Below are 22,529 nucleotides of genomic sequence, written 5' to 3' on the forward strand. Positions count from 1 at the left end.
AATTTAACTCGTTTGAAGAGTTAAAAATTGGAGTTAAGCCGAAGCCACCACTCGGAGGCCCGAGATTCCGGTCCAAGTAGTGCTTCGCCTCCCTCCTCTCTCTTCCTTCCAAAGAAACCAAAGGTTTCCAGAGAAAACCGCGGCTTGTTTGCACGTCTAGGATAAACAGCAGCGGGCTGGCCTCGTGGAAAGACGGGGAATCACACGGGGAAAGAGAGAGAGAGAGGCGCGTCACGTGGAAAACAGGACCCGGCCATGCTTTTCTTCTCCCTCAACGCCACCCTCTGGCTTCACCCGCTTCGCCCACACCTCCGGCTCGTCTCTTTTCCCGCTCTCTTTCCGCCGGCTGGCGTCCGTCACCCCTTTGGCGGCATTCTTTCATGTCCTTTTCGGTTTACAATGTACGTAAACGATCTCCAAGGGGAGTGCTTTGTCTTTTCGAGGGATATTAGATTTGAAACGGGGGACGCTTTTAGCTCCCCGGGCGATGGCCCCTTTCGCGGGAATCGCTTCAATTCAACGAGGAAAATTATTTCGTTTTTATCCCCCCTCCCCCTCCCCCCTCCTGCCGTAGCGTCGCGCGACAGTGTTCAACCGCCCCGGTGCGTCGGCCCTCCTTTTGTCGCGTTCCGTTGTTTCTGCCACCCTCCTCACGGTCTCCACCGTCGCGTTCCACCTCCTCCGTGGTTGCGCAGATCCCTGGAAAATTTTAATTCCGAGACGTTTCGACCGTTTCGAGATGTTTCAGAAACGCCGGGGTTCGGAACGCGCTCGACAATCGCGAGAAAATTGGAAGAGAAATGCAGGAGACGTGCATGTACGACGCGAGACGAGAGCGGGAAAGCCCGATTCGTGTTATTGATCCGCTTTTCAGCACAGTCACATTCTTGTCCACGAGTGTCCACACACAGCCGGGCTTTGCCCTCGAAGCGCTCTTACAGGTGCGGCCACTCTCTAAGATGACGATTACGAATTCTACGAGCCTTCAGTCGTCGCTAATTCGACGAATATTCTTTTCTGACAATAAGAATAAACGAATTCGCCAACGCACATTACCAATTTCATTTAATTCCTCATACGTACACGCGTAGAAGAGATATTAATAACTTACTTACATAATTATGTAGCGGCATAATTATGTTGTGATTGTAATTAATTATAATTATACAATGGCATACCTGCAACGAAACAGACTTTTTCCTTTTTTCTTGCTGAGAAATTTACGGGAGCACCGTAATTGGAGTAGACACTCTAATTAGAGTAGATCAAGCTCAAAGAGAAAACATCGAGAAGCTTGTGAACTAATATTTAAGGGGCTTCCATTCCCTTTTTTTATAAATTTAGAAAATCTTAACGCGAGATCTTAATATAAAAGCGATGCAGTCTGCGCGGATTGTAGCGATAACCTGATACGAAACGCGGTTCGATAAACCTCGAGCGGAATTCCAACTTTCACCCCTTTCTTCCGCTAGATGCTTTTTCACCGCCGAGCACCGGACACGAACGCTTTTCTCGCTTCTTTATTCGTTTACAGAGTCTCGTTAAAAATCTGTGCGCAACGCATTGTGGCGGTGCTCTCGTTAAAGGCCTCGTTTCCACGGAGCACCGCGTACGTAAACGAAACAACGAAAAGAAATTCCCTTTGAATGCCACTTTTCGAGGCTGACGCTTCATCTCGAGCTCGAGGATTCTTCTTTTCCGTCGCCGTGAGATAAAAAGGCCCGGGGATACACGAGTGTCTCCGAGAATTAATGCTCGCTAAATTGCTCTCGCGCAAATTCACCAACTGTTCGTGTCCTTTCGATGGTATTCCACAGCCGGAAATCCTTTCCGCGTGAACGTGATCGATGCTTCGATTCTCTTTTACTTAGTTCTCTCTTTCCTTTTCTTTTTTTTCTCTTATCGTTGACATTTGTTCGATGTTAAAACAAGAAAAGAGGAGTACAAATGGAGGAGAGTAATTTGTTGGCTGTTAATGGAATATTTATGCTGGAGAAAGTGTATAGTGTGTGTCATGTGTATAATTCCGAGTTGTTGCAACGAATCCCGCATGTCAGCGATAACTGGCATTCCCAGTGCGGAAGATTAAGTGTTATTATCCTTCTACAACTTCCTGTTTCACATATCTACTCAATTCAATATTTTATGATATATAATTTAATATTTTTATAATATTTTATAGTATACGATCTAATTATTTTATTTTATTTATATTTTATAATATATAATTTATAATATTTTGTAATGTATAATTCTATGTTTTATAATTGACATATTCATATCAAAGAAAAAGCAATAGTAGAAGACAGTAGAAAGTTTTTTTTTTTATTTTTTTTATTTTTCATATTGTAGTACCTCTTACCTTTTGCTTTACTTTTACCTTTATTTATAGTTCCTACAAGAAGATGAGCAAAAGGCAAATTAGATCCATAAGACGTAGACACTAAGGATTAGCTATAGAAGTAGAAAATAAGAAAAAGACAGACCCATTGTAAACCGGAAGCCATTTTAAGCCGCCTAGGCAAGGATTATACATAAATAAATAAAATTGACATATTCGCCTTTAGAGGTAATGTCCGATGTCGATGATTTTTTCATCATTTTCGTAGGCTTAAATTATATTGAGAAACGTTTTACTACTTTATAGCTTCACGTAGCTCGTAGTAAATGTTCATACGTTGAAATAACTTTTGGCAAACATCGCGGATTTATAAACGTTGTCCTTGAAAGCTTAATCTATACAATTGATTTGTTACGTATCGTGAAAGAGTTCTCGTACTCGTTAAATAATGAATTGAATTAACCGATATATAAAAGAGAAGAGCTGCCTGTTTCTCATACTGAGAAAAATCATTATTTCGTCGATTTCGCGCGCAGTTCAGTATCGTCGATCGCTTTACGAATTTCCCCCCTTTTTTCCCTTGTCGAAGGAAAGCCACTTCTGCCATTTGTTTCCGCGTCTGTTCTTCAAACGCCTCGGGCCCCGTTTCAACCCTCCAACTGGTAAACCATTGTTCTGGCGTCGATACGTTCGCTTTTCCAATGAAAACAGTGGATCCGCGAAAAACGTTCTATCCTCGCCTCTCCCTCGAAACGATTTTCGAGGAAATCGTCGATCGCGTGAGCCGAGTATCTTCGAGCCAACCACTCTCCACAAAGAAACGATAACGAGAACTTTACGTCGCAGTTGTAAGTGGATAGATAGTCGTAAAGTAGGTATAATTTTGGTCACGCTTCTTCTTGTTACATTTTGGGCAAAATCATAAACTTTGGAAAATAGAAGAAACTCGTTAGAAAATAGGAAAAGGATTGATAAAAAATGATAAAACGGACGTAACAACAAGGAAACATTCAATAAATCCTTGTATCCTTGTTTCGTAATGTCAATATTAAAAAAAAAAAAACTAAATTTGAAATCGATTGAGAAAGATACTTTCTTCCTTTCGAAGAGTTCTATAAATTCAAATGCTTCTTTTTTCAAAGACTAAAATAATTTTCAACGATCCCTTTGTACGATCTTTTTCGTAAAATTGTATGAATTCAAGATTCACCGACAATTTGTGACTGAATATACGAATCCACTCTTGTCGTCTAAAGATAAAGGAGAAACTTTTCTAAAAATCTCGATACTTGTCGTTTCTCACATTGTCATGTTAAATTATTAGAGACATTTAATAAAACAAAGTTTTATTAAACAGTAGACATTTAATAAAACAAAGTTGCTGCAAAATTGGCCTTGACCAAGCAATTTTCGACGGTCGTGGCACATAATTTTGGCACGTATATCGGAATAATCGCGTCTATTGAGAAACGATCGCTTTTGTCGGTTGCTCCCTCGACTTTTCTCCCGATTTTCTCTCTTCGCTTTGACGAAGGCCTCTCTTTCCTGACGCTGGATGCTCGCGCTTTACAAGACGGAAATCGAGCGTGCAAACGGCTTTCGTCCGATTCTCGTCGAACGCTCCATTAACAAGGAACACCGACCGGCCTTCTCCGTTTCGAAGCAAATCAGAATCAAAGCGCGAAAGTTGCCTCTGCTAATCGGATCGTTAATCGACTTCCCGTAACACGAATCCAGCCTCTGCAAATTTCCGCGATAAACACATGCACTAGCGTATACACTAATACACTGTGTGTGTGCTCTCTCTGGATATTTTTAGATTTGTACTACGTCTTTGTACTGCGATCGATCGTTGTTTAACGAGCCACCTATGTACTTAAGTATACGGCGTAACAGAAGATTTCTAGATTTGTGTAATGCTAAGATAAATACGTGTATTTGTTGAAAGTATCATATAAATCTATATATATAACGATGCGAGTGCTAGAGTGCAGTATATGGTTTTGTTGTGAACTAACAATTATACAGTAACTCGTACCAAAAATGTATACGCGTTTGTTACAAGTATTTAAGGAACTTTTAACATTTGATACAAGCATCAATTTAGATTCTGTAGATCTCTTAAATTTGTTTACTGGTGTAAAAAGCCAAGAAATCTGCAGTATACAATTAACCGTCAAAGATCATTTACTATTTAATTTATCGTTTTACAACGGGCTAGTCTCGTTAGTCAAAAAAAGCTCGCGATCTCCTGCGATCGGTGGAGCTCTTTCACTAATTCGGCGAGGTCTGGCCACAGGCTGACTGAAACTACTGTGCCCCGGTCTGGGTGGTCCGTGTCGTAACGGCGGAAGATTACACCATCTGTCGACGCGTTCTCGTTCCGTTCACCATCTCCCTCGTCTCGAAAAAGGAAATATCGCGTTACACCGAATCACGACGCGCGCTGGTTTCGTTAGTTTTCGTTCCGTTCCCGTACACTTCTAATTACTTGCACGCTTTCACGGGATATCCTCGGTTTCCAAGGACTTTCCGATTGTCTCCCGGAAGTCTGTCGCGTGGTTCGTCGAACTGTCGTCGTGAGAAAGGGGGAGTCCCATGAGAAAGGAAGTGGCGCGCGGTCGAAGATTTCAGGGTCAACCTTCGAGCCAAGGTCGACGGTCCTCCAGGAGTCGCCTGGCCACGCGCGCGCGCGTGCGTGTTCCTCGATGTTTACGCGAAAGTTAATCCCGGCTGGATGCTGGGTGCTGCTGTGGAAGCGACAGAGAGAACGCCAGTTGGGGTGGTTGCTCGCTGCTCGGTCTACGCGACGATAATAATAAACGTCGCTCCGTTCCTTCTCGCACGAACGTCTTTTCCCTTTTGCTCGTCTCTTTCTCTCGTCTCTTCACCGCTGCCCTACGCCTTTCTTCCCGCCGCTCCTCCCTTCTCGTTCCTTTTCTTCGTCTTTTCTCCTCTTTCTGCTCTCGCTTGGCGCGCGCACGCTCGTTCCCGGCGGTGCCTTTGATCTCTCGCTTCGTTTGTGCATTTAAACACCGGCTTTCCGAGCGCCGCTCGAAGACACGATACCGGGGGAAAACCTCGTGATACCGCGAGAGAGAAGCCTTCGAAGACAGAGAGAGAGAGATAGAGAGAGAGAAAGAGGAATCTCACTTTCTCGCGATAAAGACGTATAAGAGATAAAAAGATAAAGAAAGGGATAACAAGTCGAGTGGTCGACAGAGAGAAAAATCTCGTGGAGACCTCAGAGAGACGTAAAGTGAGTTTCACGATTACAAACGAGCTGCTCCTTATATCCTTCTCCCCGCTGCATTCGCGTTCTCTTCTTTTACCGACCGTATCTTCTCTCCCAGACATTTCCTCTCTCTCTCTCTCTCTCTCTCTCTTTCTCTCTCCTCTGTCGCCGCGGTCATCCCTTCGTGGATTTTTCCTTCTTCCTTCCGAGCTTTGTCGCTCTTTATTGCCGAGCATTGTGCGCACGACGACGGGCGGCAGTCCTCGAATATCTTCCTCCTGCCACAGGATAACTCCTCGAGATTAATGCTTCTTAATGGACTCAATGCCGGAGAGGAGAGCACGCGGGCATTTTAACGCGGCCCTTTAATCCGCTCGCGCGGAACCAGCGCCCTGCGCGCGATCGTCGGGCAAAAGGGGTGAAGAAACGAAGTCGAACAACTGTGAACCATCGTTCAGAGGGTGGCGGTTAGTAAGCTATCTGCTCTCTCTCGACGTTTTTTCCCTCGTGCTGGTTGCTTTGCGTTTTATCTCGAACCACTCTGTAGCCTCCGCATCGTGAATGTATTTAGGCACGACGACTCGAACTTTGTGAGCTTTCCTTTAACGTGAACATTTCATGTCAATGATACTGTTCAAGTCGAGATATTGGAAAAGTGATACTGGATACTGGTCGTGCAATAAAGTCTTGCGTCTAGTTTCAAGACTATCGGGAGGTAATCGAGATTCTCGGGAATATTTTATACTCGAAATGACTTCAAGTGGTTAGATGCAAGAAACTGTAGTTATTGGCCGATGAACAGAAGAATTTTCATGCGTCATAATTTAACTGAGATTTAAATTTGATGGGAGTTGCGAATACGTCCCAATAATTTTGATGAGATTACTAAGACAAAATGCTAATGATAAATGCAAAAACGAACACTAGATAATATCTATGAAAGAGAAGAGAATACTAATAACAGATGAATAATTCAAAAATAAGAAAGAAAGAAATTATTATTGCGTCATAATGTTGAAAGAAATTGATTTAATATTTAATAATTAGTTGATTGATTAACCGATGATCGACTATCTAAAATAACAGATACAAAAATTAATCTGCTGCAGTTCCGAGATTCTCAAAAGTAGATGTTATCCAACGATACATGTACATATGTACCTCACGATCAAGATCACGACGTTCTAATATCCAGTTTATAGCGGCGGAACTGACTTCTCGTTCTCTAAACGGTGGAAGTTAAAACGAAATCCGTGCACATGGTCTTGCACGAAACGAGGGAAGGGATTGGAAAACGTGCATGCATTGGCGGGAAGGATTAATTCGCAAAGTAATCAGCTCGGTAAGGGTCGCGTGACGTCGTGCGTTTCCCCGAGAAACTGTAGAAAAGCTAGCCTCTTGACGCGTCGCGTCTCGGTTCGACTTCGACGCGATAAAAAAAAAAAAAAAGAAAGAAACACGAACGAGAAAAACAGAAAGAGAGAAAGAGAAAAAAGCAGCCGTCGACGAGTAGCAGAGGAGGCATCGTCGTGGGTAAAAGTAAAAGGATTGGACAGGCTGCGCGGGCCCAGTCGGCTGTTAATAATGCCACCTCGGGGATGCATCGAGCGCGCACCGAGTAGTCGTCTCCATTTCACGGCTAACCAGGCATCCATGCGAGGTAACTTCTTGTTCTCCACCCCCGCTACTTTTTCGTAAACTCGTTGCGCGAATCATCACTCTTTCTCATCTATCCTTCGTTTCGCCCTGAATCGACGCGTGGTACGTTCGATCACAGGAAGATCGACGTGCGAATCAAAGAGTAGCGCGGGAAAATTAATCTTAGAACACACGAGGTAGAAGCTGAAGTCTGATAGATCGAACCTATTTCTCTTCCGTAAAAAATTCCCGGATTTTATTTATTGCAGTATACACGTATACAGTTTGGAAGTACTTTTCTTGGCTTTGTTGGATCAACGTGTAATAAGCTTCATTTTTAAATATAATCGATACTTTGAAATGTTAATAATATATATTCAAGTAAGGAAGTTAGTTCTGCCAAAGTGAAATTGTAAGTGTAACGAAATAATAAAATGTGTTCAATTAGTGCCAAATTTAGAACTAATTGGATTTAATTGAAGGATGTATGCTATATATATATATAAAGATATGATACTAAAGTTACTACTGTTAAACTTATATATATATATATATATATATATATATGTATATAATATATATAGTAATATATATAGTATATATATATACTAAATATATAGTATACTAAACTTTATATATATATGATACTAAAGACGTACATTATATAACAATATACATAATATATATAAAACGACGTGTAGTATTAAAGACACGTATAATAATACAAAAAAGACGCGTAATATCAAAGAATATTATATGATATAATATAAAAAAATATAACATGTATAAAACAAGAGTGCAGTGCTAGAAAGCGGATTCCTAATTCTTTAATATACTGCGATTTTTATTTAAATGACTAGCTTAAGCTCCTTGATTATCGTTCGAGATTTCCTCGATCGGCGGTGCATAATTTTGTAATGCAAAGTCGTTCGATGACGAGTGGTGGTATCCGTGCGCCGCGCGCGCGCACTCCAGCCGATCATAATCGGGCAGCAAGAGGATCGACGGAGAGGCGTAACCGCGGCCTCTCCGGGCAATTAACCGATTGCTCTCGAAAACACACTATCGTCTTCGCGTGACCATCGCGTCGTCGCTCCGATCGATGGTCGTTCGCCATTTAAAAAGATTAAGCGCGCCACGGCTATCGCGGAAGCGGAAGCTAGAAATTAGAGTTGCCGGCCGCGTGCAGCAGCAGCAGCAGCAGCAGCAGAGGAGAACCGATCGATCGCGAACGGAAGGGTAACGAGTTGAATTAACGGGGGAAGCCTTATCGTTCTGACGGCCTCCGGTAAACTGTCCGGTAAGTTACCCGAGATATCTGTCTCGAGTTTCCTCGTCGGGATCAACTCGTTGTTGGCCCTCCCTTTTCGTTAACAGGTTGCCCGTCTGCGGTTTTTACTTTACAAATCTGTTCACCACGTCCACGGCCACCGCAGGATGTCCAGCGGTTTATAAGGTAAAAAATAACGCTCGAGTGTCATGAAACTCCATCCACGGCCTTTTTCTCGTCGTAACTTTTTAACGAGGCGTTCGCGCAGTTTTTCCTGTCACGTTTAAGTCTCATTTTCATGTACATATGAAACAGGCTGGCAAAGTTTGAAAGTTTTTAAAGTTTAATATGCATTACGCAGGTTCTCTCAGGTCTCACGACGTGTGTCGTGTAGCCAATAAAAATTTACTCAACAAACAACGAAGCACAAAGAAAAGCACTGAGAAGCTTCCGTCTCAATCTGCGGAGCACGTGGCTGTTAGTTTATTCAAAGATGTTGATATAAATAATTAATAACTCTCTACTTTTCTAAGTATTTTCGGATATACTTATTTGAGTCTAAATTGCACCAACAGATAAACTCTTTCTTATATACACGTGGTCGCCTATATACTACTTTATGCTCTTTTGTCTCGTACTCTTTCTTTTGTTTCTTACTACTGTTATTGAAACCGGGCGATACTAAATACTAATGTGTAGTAATTATGATGATAAATAAATTAATATCACAAATACTACAAATAAATAATAACTCCGTAATTAATTTTAGTAGTTTATATAAAAATATTATCAATGCAACAAAATATATAATTACTAATGTCTAAATATCAAATAACGAAGATGATAGTTAAATGACGAATGAATAATTAACATGATGATTGCAGTATATATAAGTTTCTGTAAATAATTCCGTTTGAGAATTGATGCGTTTTCTGTTCGGTGAACGTATCGGACAGCCAGTTTGTCAACCATATTCGCCATTTTTCCCCCGTTTATCGAGAATATTTCAAAACCGGTCCCCACCGCTACGATCATCGATGGGTGACGCGTGCGTGGCATAAATCGCGCGAAATAACCGGTGGGAGAGGACTGGCTGCCGGACGAAACCAGTCGGTAGAATGGGAACGTGGTCGGGAATACGAGAACGAGCCCGGTTCGATTGCCGGTCGCCGGTTCGATCTCGTCGACGAGAAGAAACGAGACCGCGGTGGAAAGCGCGCGTGCACGGGACCGGGCGGGGAATTCCAGAACCGGGGAAAAGAGCAGCCGTAGGACAATGGAAGGGAAAGCAATTGCCGACGGTGAACGGAAAGCCGAATGAGAGGACGGCGGGCAAACGCCGCGGGAGGAAAAGAGGAAAGGAGAAGAAGCAAAAGGGAGGGGAGGTTGCTCTCTCTGGGAATGTCAGGTCGATTCCGTTCTTGGTCCTTTTTGCACCAAAGAGGGTGGAAGACACGAGAACGACCGTCTACGAACGAGCGTGCAACCTATCGGCCAAGTCACCGCGCCGAACCCACGGATTTAATCGAATCAAATAAAACGTCCCCGTCGAACTCATCCGTCTCTCCTCCTCCTCCTCCTCCTCCTCCCCCACCTTCCTCGCGCCGTTGTTTTTCCTCTTCTTACTTCATTCTCCCGACCTTGCCTTTCTTTTTGCTCGTCCTTGCGTTCGACTCGTCCTGCATCCGCGACAGGACCCGTCCCAGACAACGACGACCAAGACGACCAAGACGGTCAGAAAGAGGCCGCGATCCTCGAGGAAAAAAGAAGGGGCGGACGAAGAAAGGAGTTCTCTTCTTTCATCGACTTTCGGCGATGTCCTCTGGTTTGCGCGGAACAAACGCTCCGGGCCTTTCTTCTCCTCCTTTTTTCTTAATTTACCCAGACTTTGTTGAAAGACGTCGGCAAATAACTTCACTCGCGTTTTAAGGATTCATGAACCACCACTATCGCCACCGCTCGCCATCGAGGAGAGGCCGCCTTTCTCGTTGCACGAGATTTCTTTTTTTTTTCTTTTTTTTTTTTCCGAGGAAAGGGGCGACCGACGTCTCTCTCTCTTTCTTCGTTCTTTGCCTTTTGTCGTCCGCAAACGACCTTGCTCTTGAAAATAATTCTCCTCGATCCACCAACTGGCTGTTCGCCGCTTTTATACCCTGTCCGCGAATCGTGCTTCCGAAAAATGTCAGGCACACACCTGAATTGAACAATGTCTGGCAATCGAAGAGACTGTTACCATGAGGCTTTTGACAAAAGCAATTAGAAAGAGGAATAATATGAATTTATTTATTATAGTCATCTGTTGCAAGGCAAATATATTTATTATTTAAGTATTTTTTTTTTTTTTTTACGTCGACAGAGCGATCACATCGTTTTAATCCCTCGAGTACTGAATATTCCTTTAATCAGTAATAAAATAATTCGTTCGGTATTTTTAGACTTTTGGTAATTTTAAGCATTCAAAGGGCCCGATAGAATATAGTGTAACCAAAAAAAAAAAAAAAAAATACCTTCTTCTTACTAACCACCGGTCTGAATTTCGTGCCTGAGTTAATCCCAATTGTCCGTCGCTGTTTATTGCTCTCGTTGAGAGTCAGTCCCGCGTCGTATCTACGTCGTCCTTTGTACCCCGCGAGAGGGTCGAGGAAGAGAGGGAGGGGGGGGGGAGAGGGGAGAACGTCGATACGAAACGAAGGGAACGGTGGCCGCGAGCAGCCAACAGCGGAATTCACCCCTTAAAAGTATTTACCGATATCGAATGAAATTTGCATGGGTACCCAAAGGAAAACGGCCGACGTCGGAGGTCGTTAAATTATTCGTAAGACCGTGACGCGGGTCTCTCTCTAATCGATCCGCGGAAATTTCTGTTTCAGGGATCAGCGAGGCGAGCGTGCAGCTGCAGCAACCGAAGCTACCCTCGGCGATCCGCGTGGGAGGCGAGATTGAACTTCGATGTCACGTCGACGGCTCCGGAGACATGAAGTACGAGTGGTTCAGGTTCGTTACATAACTCGCTGTTATTTACCTTCTGCGTGTGTGCGTGCGTGAAATAACCCCGGGCCCGATAATTCCTGGGAAAAGCCACGGCCCCCCCTGACGGCGAATCGTCAACCCTGCTGTGAGCTTCTCTCTCTCTCTTTCTTTCTCTCGACTAATTTCAATCTCGCGTCGCCCGTAACTGACACCCGTCGTTTACGGAACTACCCTTGAATTATCAAGCGACATTTTCCTTTACCCTCTCGGTTCCCTCGCTAGCCTACTACTACGCTTTTCACCTTTCGACTCGCCCTCGCGAGTTTATAACAACCCTCCTCTCGTCGACGTCGCGCCGAGACTCGTGCTCCAACCGTGCACGCGCTCGCGCACGCAGAAAAGAAAGAGAGAGAGAGGGAGAGAGAGAGAGAAACCGTCTATATCGATGAAAAATCCATCGCTGCGGTAGATGATGCCATCCGCGATTTTATAATAACAAACGTGTGTATCACGCAGCGACACACCTACTCTAACCGTGGTTTGAAAGCGATGGAATTTAGTTTAGGAGAAAAACACACGTATCCAGTAAACGGTGAGATAAATATATATTTATTGAGAGACTTTACGTCCTTTACAAGTTGTTTGCTCGGAAGAAGAAGAAATGCGAGTGAGCACGTGGAGTGGAACACAGCGGAACAACAGAAAAAATAGGAAACAGTCAAAATAAGTGGCCGACACCCCTGAGTTTATTCCTAAAGATCAGCAGTCGTTGACCACCAACAGAAAGATTTAGAAGATGACTTCTTCGAGTGACTTTTATTGATTATTAAGACTGCTGATCTTCGTGCAATTTTATAATTGCATGAAATATGTTTAATTAAAAAAACTGGAGCCTAAACGGATATTTGTTTTTGTTACTATTTCTAGTTTTTATATTAATAACTTTTACTAATATTCGAATATATTTTTTTCATATATTTTATCAATATTCGAATATTGCCCAAAAGATTATTTACAACAGTTTCACAGGATTCATTGCTTTTTAATGTATTACAACAATTATTTCAGTTAGGAGAGAGACAGTTTTTAAAAATGTTTGCATAACGACGAAATTTAAAATCGCAGAAATGTTCGTACGATGAACAAGTATTATTAATTATCTAAAATATATAAAATCAATCCATCTAAATTACAACAAATACAACTTTGATACATTAAAGAACTCCATCATAAGAACGACAATCTCTTTCAATATTATAACATCGAAAGTATTAACCTCTTGCGCTGGGTTAAAGTGCCATGCACGTCGAGAATATTTTGCCCCAAAATTACAATATTTTCTCAGTCTTAAATATAACCCAGGCAAAACAAGTAATAAATTTATTATTTCTCAATAATTTCTATCTGTGGTGATATCGACGTACTGACGAGTTCAAAAAGAAATCGACGAATTATATACGGTTTGATCACTCGTTATGGTCCGCGAACCAATTGCCAGCGCAAAGGATTGACAAAAGTTATATATAAGTTACATATATATAAAATCAATCCATCTAAACTTGATGTAATATGTTCATTATACTTTTGTGTAATATAAATAAATTTTTTCTGTTGATTACAACAAATACAACTTTGATACATTAAAGAACTCCATCACAAGAACGACAATCTCTTTCAATATTATAACATCGGAAGTATTAACCTCTTGCGCTGGATTAAAGTGCCATGCACGTCGAGAATATTTTGCCCAAAAATTGCAACATTTTCTCAGTCTTAAATATATTTAAATATAATCTAGCAAATATAAACAAGTAATAAATTTATTACTTCTCAATAATTTCTATCTGTGGTGATATCGACGAGTTCAAAAAGAAATCGACGAATTATTGTATACGGTTTGGTCACTCGTTATGGTCCGCGAATCAGCTACCAGCGCAAGGGGTTGACAAAAGTTGGACGCATCTTCAGAATTCTTCAACTAGCCTACTCTTCTAATCTTGCACGCGGTTTCCAGAAACCGCGAGCCGGTGGTGAGGAGCGATCGGATCGAGATCAAGAAGAAGAAGCTTCATGTGCATCGAGCTATGCCCGAGGACAGCGGAATGTACAGCTGTTTGGCGAAGAACGAGGCTGGATCGTCACCCAGAACGGAAAGCTTTCCGTTGGTTGTCTCTGGTAACGATACCGCAACGATAAAGATCGTGCCTAGGAACTTGATCGCGAAACGCGGTGAACCGGCGGTGCTTCACTGCGCGTTCGAGGACGCCGATTCTGTCCAGTGGTTCTTCAAGGATATCGGGCCGTTGGAGACCGACGACGAGAGGACTATCCTCGAGAACGGCACTCTGGTGATACGCTCTGCCGAGCACAGGGACCAAGGATTCTACTCGTGCCACGGAGATCGTGGCGACAGCACCATCACTTACACGATCGAGCTTCAGATAGCCTGTAAGCGATATTTTCCTTTCACGCTCTTTCATTGTTTGAGAAAATCTGAAAAAATTCCGAGGCACTCGCCGCAGTTTTAATTTAATGCGCTAGTGATATCTCAGTCAAATGTTTAAATCTTGTTCAAGTAGAAAATAAAAATTTCACGCGAAGCTAGAGAGAAAAAAAAAAAAAAAAGATGGGCGTCGAAGGTACAGAGTTTTGTAATAAATAAGGATGTTACTTACTTAAATGAGGCTATGATCTGTTGATATAAAGTACAAAAGAACTTGCCAACAAGGTGCAATTATTTCGAGATCTAAATCTGCGGCATTTTTGAGTGATTTTGTTAGAATTTATTGTTTGATACAGGGCATTCGATCTATTTTGACGAGAATAAAATTGAGAATTCATTTAAAAAAAAATGAATTATAGTTGCACAAGACACAATGTATTAATACAATATTACATTATTGACAATATTGATTGTTTCGGTGTCTAACGCTCGTGGGAAATCCAACGAGATGGTGCAAGTGTCTGAACGCAAGTTCCTGACGCGAGGACGTGTGTTTCAGATTTGATGAACCTCTCTGCTGCTTCGTTCGAGCCGTTGTTACCGAACCAAGTGGCGGTTGTCGGTGAAGAACAGGAGCTGCAAGTCAGCTGTTTGGAACCTTCCGGTCTGCCACCTCCGAAAGTCTACTGGAAAGATCCCAAGGGACACATTATCAGTGACTCTGGGCCTGTTCGCGTTCAGGATAACACGCTCATCGTCGCGAAGGCTCGTATAGGCGAGGACGATGGTAATTACACCTGCGTCGCTGAGAATATGGCTGGAGAGACCGATATATTCGCCCAAGTAGTGATTTCGAGTAAGTGTACGCTATTTACGTTTCACTGTGCCTGGATCTCTTACACATCTGTCAACCAGGTCTGCTATTCAGCTTCAAAAAGATATATAATTCTGCTCAAAAGTTTTAGAGCACTTTTCATTTTTAGTACTCAAATGTCGTCGATAGTGAAAATTTTTGATTTTAGAACGGTTCGTTCTAGAACAGATTGTATAAATGAGTATAGGTATTTAAGAATAATACACATGCGTAAGTTTCTGATGCAAGCATAAATTTGATAATAATTTTGATTTAACGACTACTACTAGAAAATAAAGTGCTATTTAAAGTTGAATTATTAGTTGAAAATCCACGTCAAATTCATTCAACAGTTGTTTGACCAATATATAAGGTAATGCTGATAATAAATTAGTAATTACTATTTGACCTGATGGTGATACATATCCTAAAAATGCAGTTGCTATTGATGAAAATAAAATTATTCTTCCAATTAATCAAACGTGAATATAATTTAAATCAATAATAGAATAAATTTCGTCTAATATGAATATAAATTTAAAAAAAAAAATAAATAAATAAAATGATGCTCCATTTTCTGTAATCCTGAATTTTAAAAGCAAACTCAATATTAGGACGATTTAATGTATTGATAAAAGTAATCCTGAAATAATTTGTTTAATTATTAAAAAAATTCCTAATATTGATCAAAAATTTCATATACAATTAGTATCTATTGGTAATAAAATTCGACGAACAAATTCCTTTTCCTCTCTCTGTTCTTGCAGAAACTTTCCAAACGTTTCCGACTGGTCGTAGTTATTACAATTTTTTCTCGACATTTACGAGTGACGATTTCCGAGATGTCAAACTTAGTCACGTGACTCTTTCTCGTCCGACCAAATCACCAACAATCACTCGACAGTGCGTAACAGACGTCAAGCGCGTCTCGTCGATGTCTCTTTTCTTTTTTTCTTCATTTCCTTTCACGCCACGTCTTCCTTTACGCGCCTTTTCAGCACCACCGACGCTGATAAGCTCGCCGGAGAGTCTCAGCGTGATGGAGGGAGATTCCGTGACGCTGACGTGCTCGTACTCCGGTATGGAGCCGCCGGTGAGCCATGTTCGCTGGCTGAAAGACGGGGAGCCGCTGAAAGAGAGCGGCGGCCCGACGAGACATCGAGTAACCGATCACTACGGCAACGTGACCCTGCACTTGAAGAGCGCCGACCTGTCCGACAAGGGCAGCTACATGTGCGAGATACTCACGAAAGGCTTCCCGCCGATATTTTCGGAGCGAGCCAGCCTGACGGTCGAGGAGAAGCTCAAGTTCTCCCCGCAGCCGGTGGACAAGCGGCTGGAGCTCGGCTCGACGGCCAAAGTGCCGTGCAAGTCTCAGGGTGCCACTAATCCGACGGTGAAGTGGATGAAGGAGGGGGCAGGCGAGGAATTCCCGAAGCACGTGCAAGATATCAATGGAACTCTCCACTTCAATGGAGTCCTCGAGGAGGACAAGGGTCGCTACACGTGTATAGCCAGCAACGCGCAGGGATCGATCAACCACACGATCAGCATCGACGTAGTCAGTGAGTGTGATCTCTCGCGCGACTGTCCAACGGGTTGGATCGCGTTTCTCTCGTAGTTTCTCCAGGCAATTTCAGTTTGGACAAACTCTTTGAGTAGTTGAGCGTATGCCGTTCTCATTGAAGCAATCGTGAAGCCACGTTTCTTTTCGATCCGCTTTTTACCTACGTTCCTTTATTCTGCAACTTCGTCGTTCGTGGACAAGTCGTGGAACGTTTTGAAATTGAAAAGTGTCCAGCAAGCAATTACGAATAAAATATATTCTAGTATACATCTATCTCTGATGCTTGCTGGAAATGATTCGATGAAAGATTCCTTAAGATTGCTTCGGTGAAAACAATTTGTTTGAACTGACACGTACCTATTGTACAACATATCGTTGCAAATGTTGTTTCCAATGTCACGTCCAGTCGCTTGAGTCGCTTTGTTATGGACAAAATATTCCCAGAAGCAGAGAGCAGTTCCTTTGTCGGAAATATTTCAACATCGATAGACAAAAATCGTGCCTGTTGCTCGTTACAGTCGCGCCGAAATTCACCATTCAGCCGCAGAACCCAACAGAGGCGATCGAGGGTTACCCGGTAATGCTGCACTGTGCGGCCGAGGGTGATCCTAAACCGACCATTCAATGGGACAGGGACTCACGGATGAACAATCTGAATAATTCTCGCTTCGAGGTGCTTGGCAACGGCAGTTTGTACATAAAGGAAGTGTACATGAGCGACGAAGGGAAATACGGATGCACAGCGGGTAACAGCGGAGGCTTGAAGAGGGAGGAGGTTCAGTTGAACGTGAGAGGTAAGTGGTTCTTCGCCGCTTTGTTCCCTTACGCTTACGGTATTCAGTCTTGTAATCCGCCAAGAGATTACGCAAAGACGACGCGCGGTCTGTTTGCAGCCGGTGACACGTACAGATTCGACGTGGACTTGGAAGTGGGCGACGACGGGTCGATGATGACCAAGACGATCACGATCACTCTGAGCGCGGCGGCGGCGTACATGGTGCTGGTGGTGGGTCTGATGTTGTACTGTCGTTACCGGCGTCGTCGTAGAAAGCAGCAGTATCTTCAAGAACAGGCGGAAGGTATCTATCCTCTTCGATCGTTGCGCGAGAGCGTCCGCGAATAATCCGATTAATTCAATGGCGCAGAGAAACTGGAGAACGGCGAGGTGCAGGAGGAACAGACCGAGCTGAAGGAGACCGGCAACAGCAAGATGAACTCGTCGGCCGGCAAGAAGAAGGAGAATCGCGACTCGCACAACAAGAGCGACGGCGCCGACACCGCGCAGAGCCAGAGCAGCAACCAGTCGAAGAAGTCCAAGTCGAATTACGACAAAATAGCGGTGTCGCGTAGCAACCTGAAAGAGCTAAAACCGCTGGGTCGCGGCGAGTTCGGCGAGGTTTACTCGACCAAGTATCAGGTGGACGATGGCGAGAAAGAGACGTTGGTCATGGTGAAGAGTCTGATCAACACGAAGGACGAGACGGCTCTGCAGGAGTTCAAGCGCCACCTGGATCTTCTGCACAAGCTGAGCCACGAGAACGTGGTGAAGCTGATCGGGCTGTGCCGCGAGGAAGAACCGGACTACATGATCCTCGAGTACACCGACTGGGGCGACCTGAAGCAATTCCTGATCGCCTCGCGGAAGGACAACAACTCGAGCCCGACGCACGAGTCGAAGCCGCCGCGTGCGCCGCAGCTGTCGGTCGCGCAGATCCTCTCGCTGTCGAATCAGGCGGCGAAAGGCTTGAAGCATCTCGCCGACAGTCGCCTCGTTCACAAGGACATCGCCGCCCGGAACTGTCTGATCGCCAGCAACCTCACCATCAAGATCTCGCTGCCGTGCATGACCAAAGAGCCGTATCAACAGGAGTACGCGAAACATCGGAACCAGGTAATCCCTCTCAGATGGCTGCCGTACGAGGCGGTCTACGAGGACGAGTACTCGACCAAGAGCGACGTCTACTCGTTCTCGTGTCTCGTCTGGGAGATGTTCCATCAGGGTGAGCTGCCGTTCAACAAGATGAACGACGATTCCGTGCTGTCCGCGCTGAAGGCTCAGACGCTCGCGTGGAAGCCGCACAAGGCCGCGCCGCCTGCCCTGCAGGAGCTCCAAGCTCAATGCTGGGCCAACGACCCGCGTGAGAGACCGACCTTCGACGAGGTGGTCTCGAAAATAGGTGAAATTGTGGTCGACAGTTGTCTGTAGATTGATCGCAGCGCCACGAGGCTCTAAAATCGGAGATACCGTGGCAGGTGTAACGATCGCGCGCGAGTAACAACTCGCTGCCTGTCAATTATTGCGGATCGGTGATCCAACACGATCAACACGGGGCGCGAACTCCGCCCGATGATTACCCGTGTCATGGTATTCTGTCGCGTCCATTAGGTCGATAAGGATATAATTTATTTCTGACAGAAGGATCCGCTCCAAGGATTCACGTACGAATCCAATACACGCTATCATATTATACGACTAAACGCAATATTTAGTATTCAATATCATGTGTAACGATATAGGTATTATCGATCACCGCACATCGAATATTCGTAAGATACGCTAGATATCGTCGTCGCGGCGGATGTCGCCGGGGCTCTTCAAATGCGAGCGCATCGTTAAGAAAGTATCACGACCATATCAACCATCATTGTACGAACGACGATTTTTATATCGCGCCTAATTCACCGTCTACGGCTTAAGGATTATTTATAGCTGACACTTGCGTCTCACGCGGACACACACACACACACACACACACACACACACACACACACACACACACACACACACACACACACACAGAATACATGCGCGTACGCAGAGTGAGCGCAGACGACAAAGGTTACACACGTGTGTGACTCGAATCGCGCACGAATCGCTTCGTGTACGCGCGAAATGATAAGAAAAAAGAGAGATAGAGAGAGAGGGAGAAAGAGATAGAAAGTCAGGAGCGATTGCTCGATGTCGACTCGAGGAAGATAAAGCAAACGGCCTTGTATATACCGTGGGTGTAAGCGTAAGTTCGTTCGTTAAGTACAATCGCGAGATTCGAGTTTTCATTTCTCATGGATGCACACTTCCGAGGGATCGTTCTCATTGTTTCGTTTCTTTCGTTCGCGTAAAGGCTTCTTAATCATGTTTAAATTTGTAGTTTCATTTCTGCGGGGGAAAAGTAGGTTGATCCATTGAGAACCAGGCGATAATTCGTCATAAATACTTTAATTTCTCGAGATTTTCAGAGAATGATAGACTCAAAGAAACGGGAAGACGCAATTTGACGATGAAGTTTTAATATTAATTCGTTTCAGTCTCTAATATCGAGAAACAAATATTTTTACTACACCGACTATATTATTTCTCGCTAATATTAAACAAAAGATGTATCATATTCATTCCTTCAATTGGAATTCTAAAACGCAACGCTGAAAAGTGGAATCCGACACAGTGCAAAGCGATCGAAAGGAATTGCGAATAAAACACACCGCGTTTGATCACATTCACGAAATCCGTACAACGAAGCCGGTTCGTCTCACCTTTTTCGCCAATTTTTGTTCGCCGCGATAATTTCAATTTCGTTCTCGTTCCTTCGAAGCTCGTACTCGTCGCGTTCGCCGAGGAACGAACGACTCGAAGGGTACAAAGAACGGCGAACAAGTGTTTAGCCGTGCTGGATAACAGAGGGATCACGGTTGCAATTTCAGGATGAATGTTCGACACGATCGCGATTAGGTACGCCACCACGACCGCAAAAGAACCGCGTATATGCGTTGACAGAGCTGTTGACTCGTCGCAGTCGAAACATCGTCGGACCTGGAGGTGCCACAGTAGTAACAGTCTCTCCGGTTGCTCGTTATCGAGTTCTTTTCTTCCGAGATACTATATCTCGTATCAACGATGCTGGCTGAAACGTGAGAGAGAGAGAGAGAGAGAGAGAGAGAGAGAGAATAGGGAGAGGGAAGGCGGCTCGATCAGTATTCAAAGTAATTCCTCGGCTCTGCATACGTATACGCAACGTAAAATATATAATGTATCATATACGCATCTAGATGTACGAGACAGTAAGATAAACACACTGCCAATGAGTAATCTCTGTAACGTTAAACGTTCTCATAATCATAGCGGATACGACCATTCCCTAATTTTAATGCACCCCTCGTCGCAACGAAGGTATCGTGCGGGAAGGGCAAACCTACTCCGCGTGCCTACGCAAACTACCAACTTGCGAGCACGTTTCGAGATCCCAATCGCGAGATTTTTCAACTCTGTTGCGATTGCTACTCGAGGTTTCCAGAATTAAATAAAAAGCAAATTAATGGCGGAGCGATTGGGATAACAGTCATCCACTGTTGAACGATGTTTCTTTTATTTTATATATCATTGATGATTGCATCACACTGGTGAAAAGGGAACCTCGTAAAAGGGAAGGAAAGAAACGACATTTGTCGACATTTGTCGATGTTTCGAACGCAGGATTAAAGAACGTGGAACCTCGTTTAAAAATTGTCTAACATTATTCGATCACTTGCGAATTATTATGCAAACGTCAATCCTCAAACAGTTGTACTATAGAGTTGTCTATTGTAAATTTTACAATTAGACATATTACATTACTGGGAGAATTAAATACATCCGCAAAGAAAGTTTAGTGGTTTTGAATGCTAAAAGGATTTAATTGAAAATAAGTCTGCAACTGTTATCTCACAACACTTCAAAATCCGTTGCAGACATGCGAAAATTCGTGGTCTATAGATTGTTTCGCAAAAAAAGAGAAGGATCTCTTTGATTTCGATGGTCCAGACACAGATCGAGAGATTGGTATCGCGAACGTGCTCGCAAGGGTCCGGCCTGAATTCTCAAATGCTTCCTAAGTGTTCGCAGTATACGCCAAGAAATATTCTTGTAACATAATAAAGTACGTTAGGAACATACCTTGCAGCAACCTGGCTGGCGGTTCGTAATCGTTGCAAGGCCAATTAGTCGAGTTTGTCTCACGGATCTAACTATGCTCATATCAATTCGCTGACCGAATTTTTCCCCGGGGCTGCGATCACGTCGAGCCCGTCGGCTTGTCTCTCGCCGAATCCAGAAGAACGAAGATTCGCAATTTCACGATCAATTTCGCTCTGCCAATTCTTTCCAACAACGATCGTCCGAGCTCACCGAGAATAAATTGCGTTTGCTTGGCGCGCGCAATTTTGGAGCAATTTCTTGCGGCAAGACGAGGACAGGTCGGCGACGTCAGCCGAATACGAAAGAGGAAAACGCTGCGCCGGTGATTTTTTAAACGGAGCGACCTATTTACGTCTAATGTCTAGTCATACATGGTGAGAGAGAGAGAGAGAGAGAGAGAGAGAAAAAAAGAGAGAAAGAGAGAGAGAGAGAAGCGTTAGCGAACAGCGAAACTCAAGATCCGATTTTTACACAACGTTTCATATCCCTAGGCGTTTTGTAATCGATTTCTTTTTTACAATATTTTGTAAATATTTGTACTTTTTTATCTACATCGTACTTTATGAATCTTTGAAATAGTATATGCTACGAATTAAATAAAGGTGGACAAAAAAAAAAACAGAAGAAAAGGAAAGAAAAAAATAAAAATGGAAACGCAACGCGTCGATTTATTTCATTCTGCTGCATGTCCTGTAGAATCCGAAGAACTTTAACAGCAAGTGATTTAACCCTAAATGAACAAAATGATAACAATTGTTTGTAGAATCGGGGAAAGAATATATTAAGCGATCGAGAACCACTGTGTTTCGATGAATGATAATTCCATGATTTATTAATTAAACGAGGTATATACCTCGTCTGTGATAAGGTTAATTATTACTAATTACTAATTAAATTACTCATTACTAATTGAACTTGCGTCACGTTCATGGAAATCGAATTAAAATTTAAAAGTGAATTTTCAAATAATATTTCTGAATATTTTAATTGTTTCAACGTTACATAATGTTTCTAATAATTTATCTGTGACTATTAAACAATCGATTCTCTTCTACAACATTTCCAAGTACCATTTAACAGTTTTAATCAATCATTTGTAACGATCGAGTCACTAACGGAAATTTCTACGAAATTTTGATCGACTGTTTAAGACCGTGATTCAAAAAATTGGATCAATCCAACTTTTTATTAACAACTCGAAAGTAATTTTCTAATTTTTATAATCGTTCTTGCACGTTTATTCATTTCGATGAGAATAACTCGT

The 22,529-nt window shown here is 43.2% G+C and overlaps 1 protein-coding gene across 1 annotated transcript; it reads left to right on the top strand.

The window, feature by feature from the left end:
• Positions 1 to 11,323: 11,323 nt before the first annotated feature.
• On the top strand, positions 11,324 to 21,882 carry LOC122535212 (inactive tyrosine-protein kinase 7-like; the record flags this gene model as incomplete). Its single annotated transcript, XM_043666549.1, has 7 exons — positions 11,324 to 11,478; positions 13,469 to 13,902; positions 14,457 to 14,753; positions 15,749 to 16,315; positions 16,836 to 17,111; positions 17,211 to 17,396; positions 17,463 to 21,882. Coding segments are annotated over 7 exons (2,976 nt in total), but the record flags the coding sequence as incomplete, so codon positions are not given.
• Positions 21,883 to 22,529: the final 647 nt, after the last annotated feature.

This window comes from Frieseomelitta varia, unplaced genomic scaffold (genome assembly GCF_011392965.1).
Source record: "Frieseomelitta varia isolate USP_RPSP 00005682 unplaced genomic scaffold, Fvar_1.2 scaffold_682, whole genome shotgun sequence".
In the NCBI taxonomy this organism is placed as follows: domain Eukaryota; kingdom Metazoa; phylum Arthropoda; class Insecta; order Hymenoptera; family Apidae; genus Frieseomelitta; species Frieseomelitta varia.